The sequence below is a fragment of the Chondrus crispus genome, genomic scaffold (genome assembly GCF_000350225.1).
Source record: "Chondrus crispus Stackhouse genomic scaffold, scaffold_424, whole genome shotgun sequence".
Lineage (NCBI taxonomy): Eukaryota > Rhodophyta > Florideophyceae > Gigartinales > Gigartinaceae > Chondrus > Chondrus crispus.
Genome location: NW_005179322.1, coordinates 1 through 21,781, shown reverse-complemented (window position 1 = coordinate 21,781; position 21,781 = coordinate 1). Strand labels below are relative to the sequence as shown.

Sequence of the window (21,781 nt, the reverse complement as noted above, 5' to 3'; positions counted from 1 at the left end):
CGCTTGGCCAATAGAATTGTCGAGAAAAAACATAAGGGAAAACGCGATTGATCAATGTGGGAATTGTCCCAGAAAAAGTTTGAAGGAAATAGTTTAAACAGTTTATTAATGTCTAGAAGAACCTACGACCGGCTCTTCAAACCCAACCGAACCTCCGGGCAATCGGAGCGCTGTTCGTGAAGGATTCTGCGTATACACATCTGTTCAAATCTGCCTCCGGGCAGACCCACGCGCTAGTCGCATAGGATTGTCCGTTATATACTAATTTACTGTAACCCTAAACACGGCAAGTTCTTTCCTCACCGCGTGACCCATTCACGTGGTGAGGTATATCGCCATATGAGAGACATTATGATAGAAACTTTCACATTCTGGGGGCCTCAATTCTGAAAAGGGGCAATTATGAAAAAGCACTCCAGCGTCGACATCTATGACGACAATTAGATGATTTCGAGAATGGAGAAAGGTATGAGGTGGGCAGGGGGTGGTATTTCTGGAAGATGTTGATTTTCTGAGTCAGGTATGTCAGAACTCAACATCTTTCTGAAATACCTTCTGAGAGCGGGAGGGCGCTACACGTGTGAGTGATTTTTCAGAATTGACCCCTTTTCAGAATTGAGCCTCCCAGAAGGGTACAGTATACGTATTGCACGCATGCGTGTGAATGCTGTACACGTGTACCAATCTACAACGAAAGCAAACAGAAACCCCCGAGCCACAGCACTCCAGCAACACAACCCGCTTCTAGCCCAGCAAGATGCACCACGTGATGTTGTACCTTCGAAGGTAAGGTATGTGACACAAACCGAAAGCAAAATTGAACCCTTCCCAGGATTCACTCCGTTGTTGCCCTCGCTTCCGCTTCTGCAAACATGCTGTGATTCTTGCAAACGGAAGCCACACCATACATGTTCAGAGAACATATCTCCAAACCAGCGGACCCCGGGGCAACTCTCGCTTGAGTCTTCTGAGAGGTATTAAACAGTATGGGAATCAAAGCAACAGTCGTATATGATATCCCTCGCCATGCCACTATTGTTCTTCGCACTCGCTCTGTTTCCATCTCAGAACGATACGAGGTAATCGATACTATCGCGTCTTTTGCAAACCATTGCGAGTCATTACGAGGTGTAGCTCATTCCGTTACGGAGGTAAGCGCACACTGGGGTGGTCCACCATATCTCACGTACGAAATCGCCCACGATCGTTTTCGAGTTATGGTTATCTGGGATGAAGAGCCAGGCGAGTTTGACCTGTGTCATGACGTTGAAGATTGTTTGCTTCATTTAAAGAACGCTGTAATGTCCGTACAAGATGCCTTGGCCCAAAGCGCTTCAAAAGCTGTGGCCAAAGTTTACGACGAGGCTGGGTATGCCTTGCGCGGTGACACCCCAATTGTTTTACCTAACCCCGGTGAAACCACCAAAAAGGTTTCAACTCGATCAAAACTTCTTCCCTCAAGGCCTCCTTCCGGGCTCCGCAGACTATCGAGCGCGGATCCGAAAAAGAAAAAGTCTTCCGCAGGCGGAAGTCGCCTTCTCGGAAAGCTAGGCAATGCGTTCAAGAATGTTACTGGCGGTGCACCCTCTGAGTCGACAGTTGGGATAACGCACAGCCGAAGACCAAAATCACCTCTACAAAACGTCAGCCCTACGCCAGGAGGTGTTGGCGCTGGTAAACCTCTCGCCGTTTACGGCAGCGAAAATGGATTTGACGACGAACTAGGTGGACTCGAGCTCCCACATGACGTCTTTGCATGGGCGAGTTTCGGGAAATATCTTCCTGACCAAGAAGCCGATCTAACCTGGTTTGTGGGTTTAATGAAAGGAGAAACAGATGCCAATATAGTATCTCAGAAACCTGCACTCCGGAAGAACAGTGTGTCGTCAACGCCTCTCACTCTGCCTTCTTCCGCCTCACCCCTGTCGAAAGGCACGGGGTCCGTTGCCAGTAGCGTTCTTGACGGGCGTCAAGCTACTCAATCTCCCCCAACATCGAATGCACCACCTTCTAGTACCACCGCAACTACTAGCCCAATTCACCCAAATACCATTCAAACAGTTACGCAAAGACCTTCTGTTCTCGAAAGCCCCATTAAGCCGTCAACAACTAGGGAAGGCCCACTTGCGTCGAAACATGACGGCCCTCTAGTCATAAGCACCATTCCGGCAAAGAACAATGAAACTCTAAACAATCGCCACATCTCAGTTTCAGACAGACACCCTTCATCAGAGGTAGCATCGAAGCAAGATTACCCTCTACCGCCCGCTTCTAGAGCCTTCTCTGCAAATACGTCCCGGGGTGCTGAAAGCATGAATGGTTCGATGATGCCGTTGCAGAATCCGCCCGCATTCACACTCCCGTTGGCAACCGGCCAATTGTCTCCCGTGCCACCATCCGCACCTCGCTCCGATATTTCTCGTACTTCAGCTTCTTCCGCGTCAAGAGCACAAATTGGAATGAAATCGGTTTCTTCCGCGATTCCTCCTGCTCTTGCAGCGCAAATGCAGGAGACAAGAGAATTTGATGTTTCTCATTTCGGGGAGAAGAAAGATACGACGAATCCGTCCGCCCTGAAGTCCGATCAAAACATTGGAGCATCCAGTGATGTGAACACGACCAATAGACCAATAGACCCTAGTACGGATGAAACGCTACGAAATCGCATGAATGAGTTTGCTATGACCATGCAAGCCGGAAATTTCACATTGGCTTTGCAGCAAGTATTTGCCACATTGAAGATGCTTCGAGGAATGCAGCCAAGACGGGAACGTGAAACTATTACATGCTCAAATTACGTCATTGCGCAAAAGATCCTGATACGAAATGCCGTTTTAGAATCAGAATTGGTTCGCTTCGTGAGCGGCACACCGGAATTCATACGGCGCCAAATAGAGATGGCGCTTTTGATGATGTTCTTGGCAGAATTGAAGCATTTACTTCCGCGCCACCGTGCTGCTGCGATGAAAGTGGCAATTGAAAAGAATATCGTTGTGGGAAATTTCGGAATGTGTGCACGGTGGCTACGGCATCTTCTGGAAAAGGCCCCTCCGGCTCAGAAGGAAGAGCTGCATCGCCGCCTTGAGGTGTGTGAAAAGAGAGGCGAAACCAATGCGCAAATGCCACCCACAAATCGATTATGCTACATCACGCTACAGGTGCTCACTTCTCTACATGGGGCCTGTTCAGTATGCAGCGCTGTTTATCATCCTCAGATGGCTGGAGTCGTAGCGGGACAGATTTGTCCGACGTGCTTTGTCGGTGCCGTGGTGGAAAGAATGTGAGCGCTTGTGATCGGAAAAGAAGGGTTCCCAAAGGAAAACACCGCATTCGCAAAATATACCTTCTAGAGTTTTCGAATAAGTATGAAGCGATTTAGGCTCAGGAAGTGTGAACGTAAGCTGTGCTCAGCTCGAATTTATTCTCGTCTCTATAAAGCTGTGACTTGCAATTCGAATTTTCTCAGCGCAAACCAACCCCATTATACCCAAAGCCCGGGGTGCAACCGAAGTATACGCACCGCCTGACATCATGCGTCAAATCATGGTACCGGTTCTTGTCTCATCGCAAGCCTGAGGCAAGTAGCAGGGCATACAGGCACTCCTTTTATCCGCTCAGAGCAGAAACTCTACGCATTTCATGGCTTCATATTGATCCATTTGAAGTTCTGGCAACCTCTTTCGCACCAGCCATACACTAAAGTGAACCACACGTACCTGCTTCTCTTATTTGAAGCTAAGCTCCAAAATGCGACGAAAAAAGACAGGAGCAGCAAGACGAATCCGCCCCCCGGTGAATGCTGCCTTGGAAGCAATCACTGGCAGTGCCCATGCAAATCTTTTAAGACAAAGCAGACCTTGCTCGAATACTAGAGACCTAGTTTCATCAGAAACAGAGGTAAACCACGATGATAGCCGTGTGCACACCCCACAAAAAGCCGCCGGCACATCGAGGCGAGCACATCATTTGATCTCATTATCTGACCTCCATGACTCCCACTCACCGCGCGCCCTACAGCTGAATTCTACATCTGAGCGAGGGAGGAAATCCTCTCGATCGTTTCATGCAGGATGGCGATCCGCAAACCCCACACAGGCTCGCTCACGGCTCGGAGCTTGGCAGCAATTACCCACCATGTATCGAATGTGTTCTCTTCTTCTCGGTTTCTTCACGCTATACTACTTTATCTTTGCCAAACATCACTACTACGACAGCGAGATTCGTGCTATTCACACTGATGTCGAAAAGCTTCTCCGTGAAACCAGCAATTCCATCCTCAGTGATAACCTCGTTGAAGCGGTGCTTCCTGACATCTTCAACCAGACACTCCATCAGTCAGCAATCCCAGAACTCGTGATTGCGAACGATACAGCCAATCGTGGAACACATGCCGTTTCTCCTGAAAGTGCGAGGTTCAACCCAAACAAAACCATGCCCTTACGGCCCAAACTCAACAAGGAAAGATGGAAGCCTAACGGATCTGCGATTTCTGAGAAAGGTCTGAACCCTCAGTCAACATCGACGAATTCGAGCGTACCACCTGGGGCTGCAAAAAAAAACGACCCGGAAACGGTGAACGGAAGCTCAGAAAGGAAAATACAAAATCCTGAGAGTATCAATAGTGTCGTTCCCAGGCACAAAGTGAAGACAGAAACGATCGTGAACCATAATGTGAAGCATGCAGAAAACAACAAGACAAGTGGGAAGTTTGCCACTGGGTCGCAGGTAACGCAAGGGAGTAGCGAAACACCGTTAAAAGAAAAGAAAAGTACCAACGAACAGAGCCCTATGGGAGAACCTTCTGCTTCACCATCTTCCGGAGGAGACCTCTCAATTGGTATCACGAGTAACTCACAAAAATCAAAAGCCTCTCATCATCAAGGCTACAACTTGGATTTTAAGGAGTTAGGAGCAGATGATGTGCCTAAAGGACATGTTCCAGTGCTCAACTGGAACTACAATGCAGTCATCGACGCTGAGACATCTCAGCAAGTGTTTGCATCTGGGGACAAGTTCCACCATGTTGCTGTGTACAAACCACTCTGCATCGAGGCAGATACTGGTCAGGCGATCAGGTTCTCAGGAAAACGAGTATGTGGTGGGTACAATCGCACGGCGGGCTGGATGATCCAGTACTGCAGTGTGCTCAGGAAATCTCTTCCAAAAGAGATTTTGCTCAACATGAAATCCGACGATGAGACGAAACAATGGCTTGACGACAATCGCTCGCAAATTCGCTGGGTCGGAGGCTTGACAATTCTTCAGGTCATGGAGAAAAACTGCGGTAACATTGCACATTTCGCGGGTCGGATACTGATGTTGCAGCATATCGTTGACAACATAGCAGCATATGCGGCCCCTCCAAGTATCGTGGAGAATATCCTGATCCTTCCTACTTGGGATATCATGAAGCGATTTCTATATCCGCACAACTATGAGTACTGGCATAAGAGCGTGTTTTCCGCTCTGGTTGCTCCGGCAAAGTTCTTTATTGGAACTTTAGGAAATTTCATCTATCGAGAAAGCAAGGTCTCTTTTTCCGGCCTGCCACGCGTGCAACTCCTGCACAACTTCTCCATGACGGGCAGTGCTGAACAAGAAAAGAAATTTGTTTGCTTTCGACGCGCCGTCGTGCCAGGTTTCCTGAAGGGTCGCTTTTTCGCAGATGATAGGGAGTATCCTTCGAAACAACCTTCCCTGCAGACCTCCATGACAGGTGCTCCTCACATTCCTCGTGATAGTCTCCGGTTCCGAGAAAAAGTTCGTGCTCTGTACCACAGTAGTCCATATCTTCCTCAGACCCAGAAGGAAGTGGTCTTTCTGGACAGAAACGGTTCACGGCGAGTTTTAGATGAAAGTTCAAAATCTAAGGTCGTCCATTTGTTCCAGAATGTTTCCTTGGAGAAGGGATATCGATTTAAAATTGTGTCATTTGATAATATGCCATTCAAGGAACAATACGAGACAATGACCGCCGCATCTATCGCCATTGGCATTCACGGGGCTAATCTTGTGAACACAATGTTTATGCCGCCGTTATCTGTCTTATTCGAGTTATTTCCTTTTGGTTTCGAACATGACATGTACATCAATGGGGGAAACTCTGGTTTGAAGTATTTTAAGTATCAGATGCAAACAGGTCTTCCCTTCAACGGCCCGAAGCAATTTCGAACAGTGGAGCAATGTATAAAATTGAGTCACGAATGCAAAGTTCATTTCAGGGATTCTACCCTGCAAGTAACTGCCAACGATCTTGAAGAGATGGAACGAATTCTTCGAGAAGCTGTTCGATGGTGCGACGATCAACCAGCAGTTTCCCACCATCAAGGGATTTCATGATTAACAGACTTATCAATTTCGACAATCTTGATTTGCGCACGCGCACGAAGTAATGATCTAAAGAGCTATCAAGTTCGATCATCTTAGTCTGTGTCCGTAAATGATGAATAAGAAAGATCTGACTCTACGATCGACTCATCACCCTATGATGCTATTGCTTCGCTCCCTAATGCTAATATCCAGCAAAAGAGAATGCCTCGGAATGTTCTAGCACTCAAAATGGACAAATGAAAGCCACCTCCAGAAAAGTCAGGCCTGATCCTGCTTCCCAGTTCATGACGAGCCACAAACAAAACACAGATTCTGCTTCACATTTAGTGAAGTGTGAGAGTAATTGTGGATGGGCAGAACAAGCTCTTTCGAACCAATATGAAGGCGTTGCTAGTAGATTGGACTCCAAAAGAAATCGAACCTCATCCTCATACCCCGTCAGACAACGAAAACATATCTTGGCGGTGATAACAAGAAGTGGTTCGAGATGGAATTGCTGCGCTGTCCATAATCCAAAGAGTCGCGGAATCCGCAATTCACATCTCACCGGGAGATACCCCTAACTTCAAAATCGCCAGCTCCCGCTGGATCCTCTTCACCTCCTCAGTCAGTCCCTTGCATTTCTGAAGGCCTCTGAAATAGTCAATTCCGGATGCGGAACAGGCAGAGAAGACAAGAGGAGCATAACTACGTAAATAAACGCTCACTGGCACTGAGACAATGACGGATGGAACAGTTACCATCCAGGAGGATTTCAAGATACAATCCGCGGCCGCTCGCTTTGCTTCCCTTAGTGCTTCCTCCAGGACATGGGTCGAAGGTGAAGATGCCACATTCGAACTCATGAGATGCGTGTGGCCGCAACGTATGGACTTCGATAAAAGATTCCCCAGGTGATGACGGCCGCAACAGAGAGAGAGACTCGGTGGCGCCAACATCCAAACACTGTAAAGGGGGGGTACAGTGAAACCCCGCTTTATGTAGACCTCGCTGTCCGCATACCCTCGAAAGTTGCATGCAAATATCATTTACCGTGAAAAAAGTTGGGCTTTTTACCTTGAATGGCCAATAGACTGCATACTGCATACGTGCATATCACCTAGTGCCCAAATGTGGGTCAGTGTGGTAATTTGGGTCGGATTTTTCATAAAATTTATGGAGCTTTTATCATAGTGGACCTTTAGACATCAAAGATTAGGCCGCAGCGCAGAATCCATTGGGATTGGCGCCGTTCTGCCACCAGAATTCGAATTTTTGGCGCAAAGTCCAGTGGGAAACGGAGCCATCACGCCTGACTGTGAACGATTGTTCCACAACAAAGCCGAACTCCACATCTCAAGACCATTAAGCCTCCTTTTCCATTTCGGTTACTGGCCAGTGCGATGAGACCAGGACCATGGCGAGTCAACGCTCCAGCGCCTCCCATCCAAAAGCACCGTACTAGGCAGCTTCACAATGCATGCCTTGCCGCTCGCTCTTCCAAAATGTCTTGGCGTCAAATCGCCAAGACATATGGCATACATAACACGACGTTTCAACGCGCTATGAAGCGCAGCGTCACTTTTAATGACGAGAGACGCGGACGAAAACCAGTACTGTTTACTGAGGAGGAGCAAACTATCAAGAAAGCCGCACTCGAGTTTTCACGAAATGGCACGCCTTTGTCAAGAGAATGTCTCAAAGACTTGGTTCAAATGTTTGTAAACAGTCTGCCACTGTCTCGTCAGAATGCTATACCGTTTAAGGATAACAGACCTGGAGATAGTTTTGTGCGCAACTTTTTGAATCGACACAAAGAACTTTCCCTCAAACACAGAGCCAACCTCGAAAAACCGCGAGCTCATGCCATGTCCCCTGTCACAATGGCAGAACACTTCGCGCGGCTTCACCAAGTGTACAGAGATTATAAAATAACGAGTGCTCAACAAATATTCAATCTTGATGAAAGTGGGTTTTCTGTGAGAACTGTGCATCGTAGCCGAACAAAAGCGGTGTTCGAGCGCACAGCTCTCAGCAATGCCAAAGAATTGAAATGGTAAAAAAAACGCTGCTAATGTGACCATAACGCCGGTTGTATCTGCAGATGGGCGGGTGTGGTGCCCAGTTGCCGTTCTTCCAGGAAAACGGTCGAAATACCGGATCCGCGCGGATGGAAAAAAAGAAACACCGTCTTGCTACCTTCCATCAAACGCCTACACAAGCTACCGAGATCCAGCCGGAGTTGACGGAGCAATTTTCTACGACTGGGCGCAGAAGTTTGTAACGGAAACAACACATTTACGACAAAAGCATAAAAACATTGTGCTCACGTTTGATGGTTATGGAGCACACGTTTCATTGAGAGCGCTCAAGGTTTTGAAAGAAAACAATATTGTCGTCGTCGGACTGCCTGCACACACCAGCCACAGGACGCACGTACTCGACTACTCAGTAGTTTTTTCTGCGTTCACGACGTTTTTTCGCAGCACATTGAACCGTCGAGCTATTTGTGCCACCAATGAATGCCGTAATGACATTTATTCGCTGTGCGAGATGCTCCACGAGGCGTACAAGCGATCTGTTACGTACAACAACATTGTGTCTGGGTTCAAAGCGTGCGGCATCTGGTGCCCAACGCGCAAAGACATCGTACCAGAAGTAATCAATGCAAGTGATATCACTAACTGGCAGGGGTATGAAAGCCAAGTGTGGTATAACTACCTTCGTCCCGACCACTCGGAACGAGGGGGGTTAGAGGTGAGGGAGCACGCGACGCTGGGTTACCCACGCGCGGATAAAAACCGTACGGATGGACTCGAAAAGAGGGAAGGCTCACGTGGCCGGTGACGCGCAGCCGGTCGGTGGTGTTATACCCGGACGGCCGGTCACGGGTTAGAAGCCCGAGCTAAAGGAAAACCGGGACGGTGTTTGCACTTAGCCGTAAAGGGAAGGGAGGCGAGTCTGCCTCCTCTTTACTGGGACGGGGCAGGTGCCCCCGGTCTTAACCCCTAAGTGGGACGCCAGGACACCTGTCCCGCTACAGTAGCTGTTACTTACTGTATACCAGCTACTGTACACAATTAATAAATTCGTGCCATTAACTACTAATTACTACTTATAACCGTACGGATTACACACGTGTGCCCGTGGCCACGCCAGCGGTTGTAGCACGTGTGACCCGCGGGGTACTACTGTACTCCGCTACGGGCGCGTGCAAGCCCGGTCGCTACAGTAGTACCCGCTCTTCCGTCCGGTTCACATCTCCCCGGGATGGTCGTGGTACGCAATTGTACTACAGACCCCCTTCCTTATTTCGCGACACGTCCTCGTCGCGGCCGAGTTGTACCATGACCGGCTTGCAGAGAGTTCTCACCGTACGGAAAAACCCGCGCCGACCGCGGGCGCGCGGTCGCGTGGCAGCCACCTCCACAGGGGAGCCTGTGGAGTTTTTGGTATTTAACCGCGGTGATTCTTCCCATGCGGTGGCGGATCCCCTCACGCTTTCATCATTTCCCACAACTCACCCAACGCTTCTCCCCACGACTACCACCAGCCATACTCTCCCTCACACCTCATCTCCCGATTTACTCCCTTCCCCACGGATGGAGAACCACCGAACGGACCGGGGGCAGCCCTCCTCTGAGGGCTCCCCCTTAGCGACGCCCGCCCCAACTGCCACTTTCACGCCTGCGGAACGCGGGCCGCTACCAGTCCCGCTGAGATCCATCCCGGTTCCCCGCGTTGGCGGTGCAACCGCGGTGACGCAGTTGCCCGACCGGGTCGGAGCCGGGGGACCCTCGGTAGTCAATGAAGATCCACATCCGACACGCCCCGACCCCTATGCAGGGACGTACCCGGCGGCGGCCACTCTGCCCTCCGGATGGCTCCGGAACGGTGTTCGTGCGGTCCGAGGCCTGCTCCCCGGGGCCGACATGGACCATCGCACGGCTCGAGGTGGGCGGAACCCCTCACGGGGTCAACCGCCAATCTCCGTCGAAGCCTACGTCAATGCGGATTATCCGGACGCGGCAAGATTCGAGGCGATACCGAGGCGGCGGGGCATTCGTACGCCCTCCCCTCGCGGTCGTATCCGACAAGAGAACCGCTCGGCAGCTTGGAGGACGCGCTGTCTCCACGCCCCCCACCGGTCGGTGACTGTATCCGGCTCGGACCTCCTCTATGTCCGCTGTGCGGGTGAGGATGAGTACCATTCGCGGCTGCTGAACCTCCTCGGGAGATTCGCCGGGGAAGTGGACCCCGCGCCTCGTGTGCAGCTAGTGGCCTTCCCCCGGCCCTTCGACCGATGGTATAGCATCGCCGACCGTGTTCGGTGGGGGGAGAACTCCGCCAAGGAGAGTCGCCTGCGGTGGCGCCGTGGAGACGACTACTTCCACATGTGGCACCTGACGGAGTTTTTCTCGGTGCCCCCGGCGTCCCGGGGGCGACTGTACCCCGCTTTACCGATGGACTGGCACACTCTCGAGGCCCCGCAGTACCTCTGCGTTCCAACCCCCAGCGCGCTGGCGTACGTTGCCGCGCGCTGGATGCCTCCCGGTTCGCTCGGGAGAGGCTCGACACCTCAGATGCAACTGTTGATCGACGCGATCTTATTGTCCGAGTGGGCGGTGTTGGCGCTACTGTGCTTTCTGCACGCCGCGCGGGACGGCCTCCCGTTCTTCACCAAATGCCCGGATCCCCGCTTGGCGAGCCGGAGCTCAAACGAGCCCGGAGAACGGGGCTCACTCTTCCGACTGTCCCCGGGGCTCTTGCAGCTCATCCGGTCGGTCGGGGTGGCGGCCATCCTCGAGGGCACTACCTTCGACCCGGTTGGGGCCGAGGCTCTGCTCGATTTCTCCGAACGGTTGGACTGGTCCCTCTCCGAACGCGGCGACTTCGTCTGGTACAGTTGGGCCGGCGGATGTTCCCTGCCGATGCCGCACTGGGACGGTGTGTCTACAGAAGCCGACCAGTGGTATAAACCGTTACCGGACACCGGTACACCGTCGTACGGGGCGGTCGTCGCCTCGGGCGACGGGTGGGGCGCGGCGGTTTCCTCCGCCGGACGCCCCGTCGAGGCGTCAACCGACTCCCTGCCGGTGACAGCAATCCCGGTGTCGCCACCGCAGGGCGAGGTCGTCGCGATTGACCCCGAAGCCGGGACCACAGAGAATCCTCCGGTCGGTCCCTCGACACCGCCCGCGGTAGACGTACCCACGCCCGCGGTATCCCCGCGCAGGGTTGAAGGGGAACCCGCTGCCGAGCCGACACAAATGGTGCCGCTTCACGTGGCGCCTGTGGTAGAGCCGGCGGCGGTAAACCCGACCGGGGTAGCCCCCATATCGGTACCGGGCTCCGGCGCTCCCCTCGTCCGCGACAGGAGCGGGACGGGGACTCAGAATCCCTCGGTGGCTTCTGGTGGGGCCCCTGCGGATGCGCAAACCGAGGAGGTACCCGCCATTGCCCCGGACGCGCAGGCTGCCCTACGCGCGCTGCAGGTGGAGTGCGGATACGCGGGGGTGCCCGTGCCGCCCACTCTCGCAGCGGGTTTGATGTCCGCGCGCGCTTGGCTGGTCGAGGTGACCCAGCTCAAGGCGCGGGTGGCGGGCCTCCAGTTTGCCATCCGCCAGCGCGACACCGGCGACGACCTTATGCGGGGTGAGACAATGACGCGTATCCGCGCCGCTCAGGACCACCTTGCCGTATTGAGTGCGCAGGTGGCCAACAAGAGGCCGTATGGTGCGGTCGAGACCGACCCTGCGACTGCGACGCTTACGGGGTCTGAACCCTCCGCGAAGCGCCAGCGTCGCGATTAAGGTCGTCGGGGGCGGTGAGGGTAGCGAACCGAAGCCCCCTTCCTTTACGGTAGAGTAGTCTCCTCATTCTTCTTCTCCTAGCTCCCCGAATGGTCCTTGTTGGTCTCAGTGCCCCGCCGACCCCTGCGGGCCGCGGTGGATGACCTCGCGGTGGGTTCAGCGCGGTGCTGCGGAGGTAGTTTCCCGTCCCTGCGCAGCACAAGGTGCCCATCCCCACCGACGGTTTGCCGTAAAATCGGCGTTTTTCTTAGTAAAACGTGCCTGAATTTTCCGTGCGGCGGGTGGCGTTTTGCTTTTTTGACGAGCTCCCATTGGGTGCTCCCCAAAATCGGTATTTTTTTTAAACCGCCGCCCGGGCGCTGAGGGCCACACATGCGCGGATCCGGGGTCTGTACTACTGGAAGGTCAGCGGGGCAAAGGGAAATCGAAGGACGGTTGATGGGGTGAAGTTGAAGGATTGGGTACCGATTTACTTCGAGTCGCCAACTTCTGGCACTACTTATACACTTCTGCAATCTTCTAGAACTCTACTACCAAACACTACGACACACATACTACAAATGTATTGGCTCTAACACATGTGCCCGTCTTGCTACTCAGCCAAACTGGCGATGGCCCAACAAACAGAACAGAAAACCGCCTTACGAATTACCACTGTCATGACGGAGAAATTAGTAAGGCAGTACAACAAAGCACAGCAAAGCACAAATTCCCTTACTATTCCAAATCCAGCGTGGCACAAATTCGTAAGGCACGTTTACAGCTCACACGTTGCCTTACGAATTCAAATCAATCCTGCAAGGACTGTTTACAGCCCACACGTTGCCTTATGAATCTGAATCTCTCGTGAGGTCCTGTCCACTGTCAATTACAACAGTGCACATTTCGCCTTACGAATTCAAAACTCGCGCAACGGTATCTTTGTGTCCTGCTGTACCCGTGCTGCACTCCATGGACGCTGTAAACCTTTGGCACGTGCCAGGCACCCGCCACCAAGGTTCTACACTTTGTCTGTAAGACTGCAAGCGTACTGTACGCGTCTGACAGTGTAATGAGGACATGTGTCCAGGTCATACAGGTGTCGGGCGAAGAAAATGAAACATGCTCAGATTGTACTGTACACCGCAACCGTGTACATATTTCACACGTGTACACGTTGAAAACTAAACGTGCTCCTGAAGTACTGTACAGTGCAACCGTGTCCAGAAATCACACGTGTACACGTTGAAAATCAAACTTGCTCAGCTCGTCACGCGGAGTGTTTTTGCTTTTACACGTGTCATACCTGTCGTCGTGTGTCATGCATATCAGCATGTGGTCGTAGAATTACAACACTCCCCCTCGATCACATGCTTTTACCAGAAGTAGCTACTGCAAGCCCTAGAAGTTCTACAAACTTCTGGAACAGAACTCGCCCAAGTGCTTTCGTCAGGATATCTGCAGGCATGGAAGTGGTCGGGCAATGTGACAAAGAAATGACGTTTCTCTTAATTGCATCTCGTACATAGTGGTATTTCACATCAACATGTTTGTTACGACGGTTGACCGATTCATTCTGGGCATACGAAATAGTCCCTGCATTGTCACACCCCATCACAATCGTGGGATCAGAATCAAGTCCAAGAACATCAGCAACCACTTGACGCAACCAAGTCGCCTCCTTACACGCTTCACATAGTGCAATGTACTCAGCTTCACATGTCGAAGTTGCAACCACAGTCTGTTTCCGGGAACTCCAACTGATCGCTCCACCGCAGAACTTGAAAACATATCCGCTGGTCGACTTGCGAGAGTCTGAACAACCGGCCCAGTCAGCATCACTGAAGCCGAACAACTCCGGCGATTTAGATTTATTGTCAAACACGATTCCTAAGTTTCGAGTCCCTTGCACGTATCGCATTACCCGTTTCACACCTGCCCAGTGTGACTCACATGGGTTGGCAGAATGTTGAGAAAGCTTTCCAATCGCATATGCCAAGTCTGGACGAGTGCCAACCATCAAGTACATCAGGGATCCCACTGCCTCACGATACGGTACATTTGTTTCGGAGTCGTTTTCGGTTGAAATCGTGGTTCTGTGACCTTGTTCCATTGGAGTCGGAGAGGGGTTACACGTTGACATTCCGAAACGCTCAAGCACTTTTGATGCATACTTAGTTTGAGTGAGACTCAACGTCTTGGCGGTGCGATCCCTTTGAATTTCAAGACCAATGCAGACTTTTGCTTCACCAAGGTCTTTCATCTCAAACCGTTTATTAAGCTCCCCCTTCATCCATTTGATGGCATCGATATCACTACCGGCGAGTAACAAGTCATCGACATAAAGTGCAATCAGCATGATAGTGTTACCGATGCGTTTAATGTAGAGACAAGGATCACTACGCGAAGTCTCGAATCCCAATTCACCAATTAAGAAATCATCCACTTTGGCATGCCATTGACGATGTGCTTGTTTAAGACCGTAAAGTGCTTTCAAAAGTTTGCACACGTCGTCACTTTTGCTTTTGTCAATGCACCCTTCGGGTTGCTCCATGTAGATGTCTTCATCCAAGTCGCCGTTCAAAAACGCAGTCACGACATCCATCTGATGAAGTTCAAGGTCGTAATGAGCAACTAAGGCAAGAAGTAGACGAATAGTGGTAAACTTTATGACGGGGGCATATGTCTCAGTATAGTCAAGACCTTGCACTTGCTGGAATCCACGAGCAACAAGTCTGGCTTTTGCACTTTCAACTATATTGCCATTTGCATCAGGCAGTTGCTTGACATTGAAAACCCATCGAGATGTCAAGATGTTTGACGCCTCAGATCGAGGAACAAGTTTCCAAGTCCGATTCTTAGTCTGCGAGGCAAGTTCTTTGTCAATGCCGGTCTGCCAAAATGCAGCTCTAGGACCGTTGGTTGCCTGGTTGAAAGTCTCGGGACCTTCAATAGCGACATGCGCATGTGAAAGAAGAGCAGCTGCAAAGTTGCTCCTCCACCATGATCCGGGAGGTCTGCTGACTCGAGACGATCTTCGCACAGCTGGAGTCGGAGTTGGAGGAGTGACATTCGGAGTTTCGACGGCAGTTGGTACATCATCTTCATCTTCATCATTCTCACTTACAGAATGAGCACCATCGTTTTCAAGAACCTCCTCCGAAACTTCATCCTCTTCAGAACCGACCTCATCCGTATTTGGGGTATCAGCTGTATTCCCATTGTCGCCATCGAGCAGTACAACGTCAACATCAGAGTTGATTGAATCACTTTCGTGTGCAGGAATGTCATGCATACCACATGTCGATTCATCAAACTTGACATCCCGTGACACAACAATTTTATTCAACTCTCCGTCCCAAAGTTTGTATGCCTTACTGAATTGCGAGTACCCAAGAAACATTGCTTCACGCGCTCGCAAGTCCAGCTTACGGAGCTCTAATTTTGGTAATGTATACCAACACTTTGACCCAAATACTCGCAAATGGCCAACATTTGGAGTAGAATTCATCCAAATGTGGTGCGGAGTTGTATTAACGGGCAAAGCGCGTGAAGTAACTCGATTACGTACATATACCGAAGTGGCAAGAGCCTCGGCCCAGAATCGCTTACTGACCTGTTTATGAGAAAGCATTGAGCGGACAAGATCAATCAAAGTTCGATTTAAACGTTCAGCAACACCGTTTTGTTCAGGGGTGTATGCCGTTGTGAGTTGGTGCTGCGTACCGTTTAAATCTAAATGCGACTTGAATTCCGTCGACAAGTACTCTCCCCCTCGATCAGTGCGAAGCACCTTTACTTTGCGACCAGTGTGGGTTTGAGCCAACTTTTCATACAACTTGTATTTTGCGAACGCCTCAGATTTATTTCTCATCGTGTACACAACTACCCAGTTCGAGTGATCATCTACAAATGTAATGAAGTATCTCGAACCACCAATGGACTGTACTTCGAGCGGACCGCAAACGTCAGAATGTACCAAGTCAAGACAGTTCTGTGATCGAGACGATGATCGCTGTTTTGGGATTACTGATCGCGTTGCTTTGCCAAACACACACGCAGGACAAATGGGAGAGTGATTGTCAGACTTCGGATTCATTGCACTGATGACATCGCTTTGACGAACGTTGATGCCACTTACCACATTATTGTGAATCATTGATGCGATGCCTCGTACATTAACATGGGCCATGCGTTCATGTAGCGTCTGCAGGGTAACTACGTGAGCAGAAAAGGTTTCATTCATGACGTCAAGTATGTACAAATCCCCAACTTGACTCTCTGTGGCAACTACAGTTGGTCCTGCAGTAACGCGGCATTTTTCATTTTCAAATGACACTTGCAAACCCTTTGAGACCATTTGGCTAACAGACAGTAGCGAGTATCCGAAATCAGGGACATGCAAAACGTTTGACAATTTGCAAGGATGTGGACTACCGTTGACGTTCAACATGAATTCTACCTCGCCGCGACCAGCGACATTAGCTCTGGCCTTCGTGCCCATCTCGACTGATCCAGATTGCATCTGTTCATACGTAACGAACAAAGAGCGATCAAACGTAATGTGAGCGCTGCAACCGGAATCGACAAGCCATGACCTTGCGTTTGCAGCCCTCTTTTCTGGAGTGGAAGTCGAAAGCAAGCAAGTAAAGTCACTCTCCGCAAAGGCAGCAGTAGAATTGTCATCTCGAGAAACGAATGCACTTGGCTTTAAGCCAGTGTTGCGTGACCGAAACCCATCTGGCGGTGCAGGTCGGCGCCCATTCACGTCCTTGCCCCAGCAACGCGCTGCAGTATGCCCATGTCTATTGCAATTCGTACATTTCATATCGCGTCGAATAGGCATACGATTGACAAGTGCAGGTGCATGTGGTGATGAAGCAGAAGCGGTCTTCATGCTTTCTCGTTGCTCTTCTTGCAGCAGACGACTCTTCACAAACTCGAGTCCAAACACTTTATCTTCATTGCCAAGTGCGTCAAGAGCAACAATCAGGTTATCGAATCGTGGAGGCAAGCCATTCAACACAGCCATTGCAATTTCTTTATCGTCAATCTCAACACTCATTGACTGCAATCTGGCAGCAAGTTGCTTCACACGATTGATGAACACGAGCACTTTCTCGGACGGGAGCATGGATACAGTGTAAAAGTCGCGACGGGCGGCAAGTTTGTTGAGCAAAGTATGACGCTCAAACACATTCAGAATTGCTTCCCATGTCTCTTTCGCACTGCTACACCCTCGCACATGTTGCAAGTAGTCATCAGAAAGCGTGAGTCCGATGACTGCCTTTGCTTTTGCGTCACCACGCATCCATTCTCTCCGGTCATCTGAGGTCGCATTCTCCGGGATATCATCAAAAACGTATTGATCGACATCTCGGAGAGCAAGCAGTAGCTGGATTTTCTGCTTCCAGATGTAAAAGTTAGATGCGGTCAGCTTCTCGATTCTGACCGATCCAGAGCTTTGGTCATCCATTTCGCCGAATGGATGTATCCTTCGAGTATACAAGGTCTTCTGTTCCGGGATCCCAAGCCGTTAACCGATAGTCAACACAATGGCAAGCCCACCCGTATAAGAAGTTTGTAGCGATTACTCGGAAACGTTCTTGGTGCTTGTTCCCAGCGGAGTGGAACAAGCGTATTCTTCTTAAAAATGCCTTAGGGCGCTACCCCTGTATGTCGGCCAGTGCGGGTCTTTCGACTGTGAACTAAATCAAACGTGCCACGAGTAAGCACAACACTTTGCCTGTAGACGAACCAGGACTTTTGGTCACTACCGCGAACGGTCCCTGCAACCGAAATCGGCTTGTCCAAACTTGATACGGTACTACCCCAATGAGGTTTCCCACAACACAAGAATGAAACTGCCTTCGTCGTACTCGTGTGATTTGTTCACAATCACGCCTAGGGTCACCCTCTTCCGTGCGAACTTAATCAAGGTACGCGACCTTATACACGTATAGTGAGAGGTTCAGTGTTTAGGCACGTATTCTCTTCACCCAGGGGACCGAAGTCGTACCTATAGGGCTAATACCGAGAGCGTTACCCACACCGCCGACGCACCTCCCGAAGGCAGAGTGCGGATCGACTAGACCAGTACACTGTGATCCTCCCCGAGGATCAGTGTTTCGTCTCTCGACGATTCTTGGTCGGACCCTCGCTCAAGTCAGATTTCCAATGGCACAAGCCTTTCACCAAGAGCGAGGGTATCGGCAGCTACGACGATCACCGGCGTGATCGAAGGGCAGTCTTCTTGGATTGATATGGTACGTTAGCGACTAGGGACTACACCCACAGCTCACACAACGATTGCCAAGACCAAGCTGCAACAGACACGAAGAAGATCCACCAAGTTGAAACGACAGCAGGTAGACGGAGACGAACGACCAAGATGATAACGACAGCAAGTAGACGGCGATAGAACAAAACAAACGACGGCGACGATGAAAACGGCGGCGGAAACGACAGCAGAAACCAAAACGAGAACGACAGCGGAGACCAAAACGAGAACGACAGCAGAAACAAACACGAACACGGCAGCAGAAACTGAGAACGAGCACTCACACAGCGGAAAAATAACGTTGAACTGGGCCCATAACCTAATGTTAAAATCGAGGTCTGAAAAATCTGCCGCAAAAATTCGTTAACCACTAAGCCACAGGCGCTGGCTTCTTGGTGGCCCCTTGGGCGCGCTCACTATTTCAACATGTACCCCGTTTGGTTGCGGTTCACACCACTCCTGGGCTCCCCACAGGGAGTTTATCCTTGACGGTTTGACGGCGCCGGTACCCACATGCCCGGGGTGGTACCTTGGGGGCGGTGCCGTCCTCGAGAGGGGGCTACAATTTTCCCCCATCCTCATGGCGGGCAACTTGTCGCCCCTGACTGCATACAGTAGTCCCTCTGGCGACTGAGAGAGAACTCAGTCCCGGGGGTCACCCCCAGTACCGTACTGTAGGGTGGCCTGCTTCGCCCATGGCCGTACGGTTTGCCGGCTACCCCCGTGGGGCGGTTTTCGCCTCATGCAAGGGGTATAGCCGCGCGTAAACAGCGGGAGAAATCCCCACTTTCGACTTCACCCCCAAAGGGCTGGCCGTTTTTCCAAGATCTCCTCTTAGTTTTCCTCCATAAATTTGCGGAGGCGTCACCGCACAGTCCGTCACGGAACGTCGCGCGCCCTCCTGGTGGGCTACGCGCCTCTACCACCCGAAAGGTAGGCAAGAACCGCTCGGTAGACCACTTCCCAGTGACTCTGGTTTGGAAACTGGAAGAAACTGCAGGAAACGAATAGAAACCGTTCTGGTTTCCAAATAGGGTCTTCCATGTTTTGACACCCCCGGGTCGGCAACGACCTCAGGAGGACGAATCCGTTCTCGGAATGGGGCCACGATTTTTTCCCTATTTGCTAGAGGGAAAAACGTGGCCCTTTTTTCGGTACTGTGTCCTCGTGAAGGACCGGGCGGAAATTCGGGTCTGCAAGGGCAGCGGAGCAGCCCGCGTCACCCAAACCGTACGGAATGGCCAACCAATGTCGTTAGGCGGGTTCCGCTTGCGCCGGGCAAGGCCTAGCCGGTCGCGCGGAAGTGTTTTTTCCCAGCCCCGGAGGGCTGGCCGTTTTTCCAAAAACGGCGCTCTTTCACGCGCGAGACAGCCGGGTGTGTGACCGCCAGCATGTCCGTGCGGTCACCGGGGAGCTCCCGGCGGCGGTAGGCTCTGTCGTTCGTCCAAAACCGGTCGGTAAGTCCTGCAGTTGCCACCTTCCGCGGAGGCGCGATTTGGAAACGAAAAGAAACTGTAAAAACGAGCAGAAACAGCGTTTTTACAGTTCCGGTTTCCAAATCCGCCTGTGCCTTCCCAAAGTCGGTTTTCCGTCTTGGGACCTCCGGACGCGGGCAGACCCGGGGAGTACAATGCCGTTAACGGGAGGGGGCCACAATTTTTTCCCACCCTTCTAGGAGGAAAAACGTAGCCCCCTTTTGGGCTTAATTAAAAGCCGGCGACCGGAGTCGCCTCCTTGCCGTCCAGGGCCCTCCCGCGCCGGGTTAATCCGGCACGGGGCAATGTTGCGCGCGGTCGCCCGCGGGCCATGCGGTAGTGAGTAAGCGGTTATGGGCGGCCTGTAGCACGTCCCCCTGGGGTCGTCCATTGAGGTGGGATCGCCTCGGCGGTCTGGTCGGGGGTGCCACGGCGGGTTTTCCCCGAGCTGCCCGGTCGGTCTTGAAGGGGCCGGCGTGTACCGCGGTTCGCGGGGCGAGGGACCGCACGGTGTCGTGTTCGTGGCGGGTCGTCGCGGGGGCGGGTTCCCGTCCCCCTCCGCGCCACCCGGGGTGCATCCCCACCAGCCACTCAGCGGGGAAATCGGCCTTTTCCTTAGTAATTTCTGCCTGCTTTTTTCTTGCGGCGGGTGGCTTCTCGGCGGATTGACGAGCTCCGATTGGGCGGTCCCCAAAATCGGTCGTATTTGAAACCGCCGCCCGTGCTCTGAGGGCCACACACACCCAGTTCCTGGCTCTGCTACCGGTTCGGTCGCGGTTTACCCCGCTCTTGAGCCGCCGACGAGGGCTCGCCTTGACAGTATTTCCGCGTCCGTACCCCCCCCCCGTTCGGTCTTGTCTCCCGTGTGCTAACCCGGGCTCGAGGGTTTCCTTGGCCATCGTCGCGTCGGGTCGCCCCGCCGACGGGTCCATTCCATCCGCGCCGGGTCTGTCCGGTGCGGTTTTAGCGGTGGCGCGCGGTTGCCCGCGCGCGCCAGAAGCGGTCGATGAAGGGTTGCGGGAGGCCTTCGGCGGGTTCCCAGGTATCGTCCGCTGGGGTAAAGCCATACCAGCGGACCTTGTATTGGCCGCCGCTGCGGGTCTCCCGGTGGGCGACCAAGTGGTCCACCACGTACTCGGCTGGCGGTTTGGGTGTTCCCGCCGGCGGGTCCATCGTCGGTGCGGCCACAGTAGGGTCGTGGGGTCCCCGCGGCATCTTGGTTACCCGATCGATGCTCACGCGGTTCGAGACCCCGTCTTGGTCGACGACCACTGTGGCCTCCGTAGCGGATCGGACCCGAAACGGGCCTTCCGTTTTCGGTAAGAGCTTGACGGAGGGTCCTCCTCCGTCGCTTGGCAGGTCTCCCCGCTCGGCGCTCGTCAACGGCCGCGGTGGACGGTCCACGTAGACAAAGTCTCCCACCGCGATGACCGGACGGAAGCGCACCTTCTTATCGAAGTCGGCTTTGTACCTCCTCTGCGCCGCGGTTAGTTTCACCCGCGTGCGCTCGAGGGCATCCCGGAGCTTCCGCAACGTCGCGCGCTTGTACTGTACCGGGGTCCGCGGGTCTTCCGTGTGGGATCCGGCGTCCTGGGGTACAGTACCGGGCAGTGCCAATCCGGCCGGTGGTCGCGTCAGCACCAGGTCGAACGGGGTTGTCTCGGTTGACCGGTGGACCTGCGTGTTATACGCGAAGGTCAGGGGCTGGATGTACTCGTCCCAGTCCCTCTGATGCTCCTCGACATAGTGTCGGAGGCGCTGCACCAGGGTGCGGTTGAACCGTTCGGTTTGCCCATTTGTCTGAGGGTGATAGGCGGTAGTCAGGTAGTGCCTCACCCCCAGCAAGGCGCACACCGCGTCGAAGAACTTGGCGGCAAATTGTGTTCCGTTATCGGTTAGCACGTAACGGGGTGCGCCGTATACGT

The 21,781-nt window shown here is 52.5% G+C and overlaps 4 protein-coding genes; 3 read left to right on the top strand and 1 right to left on the bottom strand.

Annotated features, from left to right (window-relative positions):
- Nucleotides 1-654: 654 nt before the first annotated feature.
- On the top strand, nucleotides 655-981 carry CHC_T00001265001 (hypothetical protein). Its single transcript, XM_005718678.1, has one exon. The coding sequence runs from the start codon at nucleotides 655-657 to the stop codon at nucleotides 979-981; it is 327 nt and encodes a 108-aa protein (XP_005718735.1).
- A 5-nt stretch (nucleotides 982-986) lies between these two features.
- CHC_T00001264001 (hypothetical protein) lies at nucleotides 987-3,476 on the top strand. XM_005718677.1 is given in 2 exon segments: nucleotides 987-3,284; nucleotides 3,285-3,476. The coding sequence occupies 1 exon segment, from the start codon at nucleotides 987-989 to the stop codon at nucleotides 3,282-3,284; it is 2,298 nt and encodes a 765-aa protein (XP_005718734.1). The 3' UTR covers nucleotides 3,285-3,476.
- Nucleotides 3,477-4,431: 955 nt separating this feature from the next.
- Nucleotides 4,432-6,339, top strand: CHC_T00001263001 (hypothetical protein). The gene has a single exon (XM_005718676.1). The coding sequence runs from the start codon at nucleotides 4,432-4,434 to the stop codon at nucleotides 6,337-6,339; it is 1,908 nt and encodes a 635-aa protein (XP_005718733.1).
- A 678-nt stretch (nucleotides 6,340-7,017) lies between these two features.
- On the bottom strand, nucleotides 7,018-7,347 carry CHC_T00001262001 (hypothetical protein). Its single transcript, XM_005718675.1, has one exon. It carries the CDS (start codon nucleotides 7,345-7,347, stop codon nucleotides 7,018-7,020), a length of 330 nt encoding a protein of 109 aa, XP_005718732.1.
- Between the last annotated feature and the right edge of the window lie 14,434 nt (nucleotides 7,348-21,781).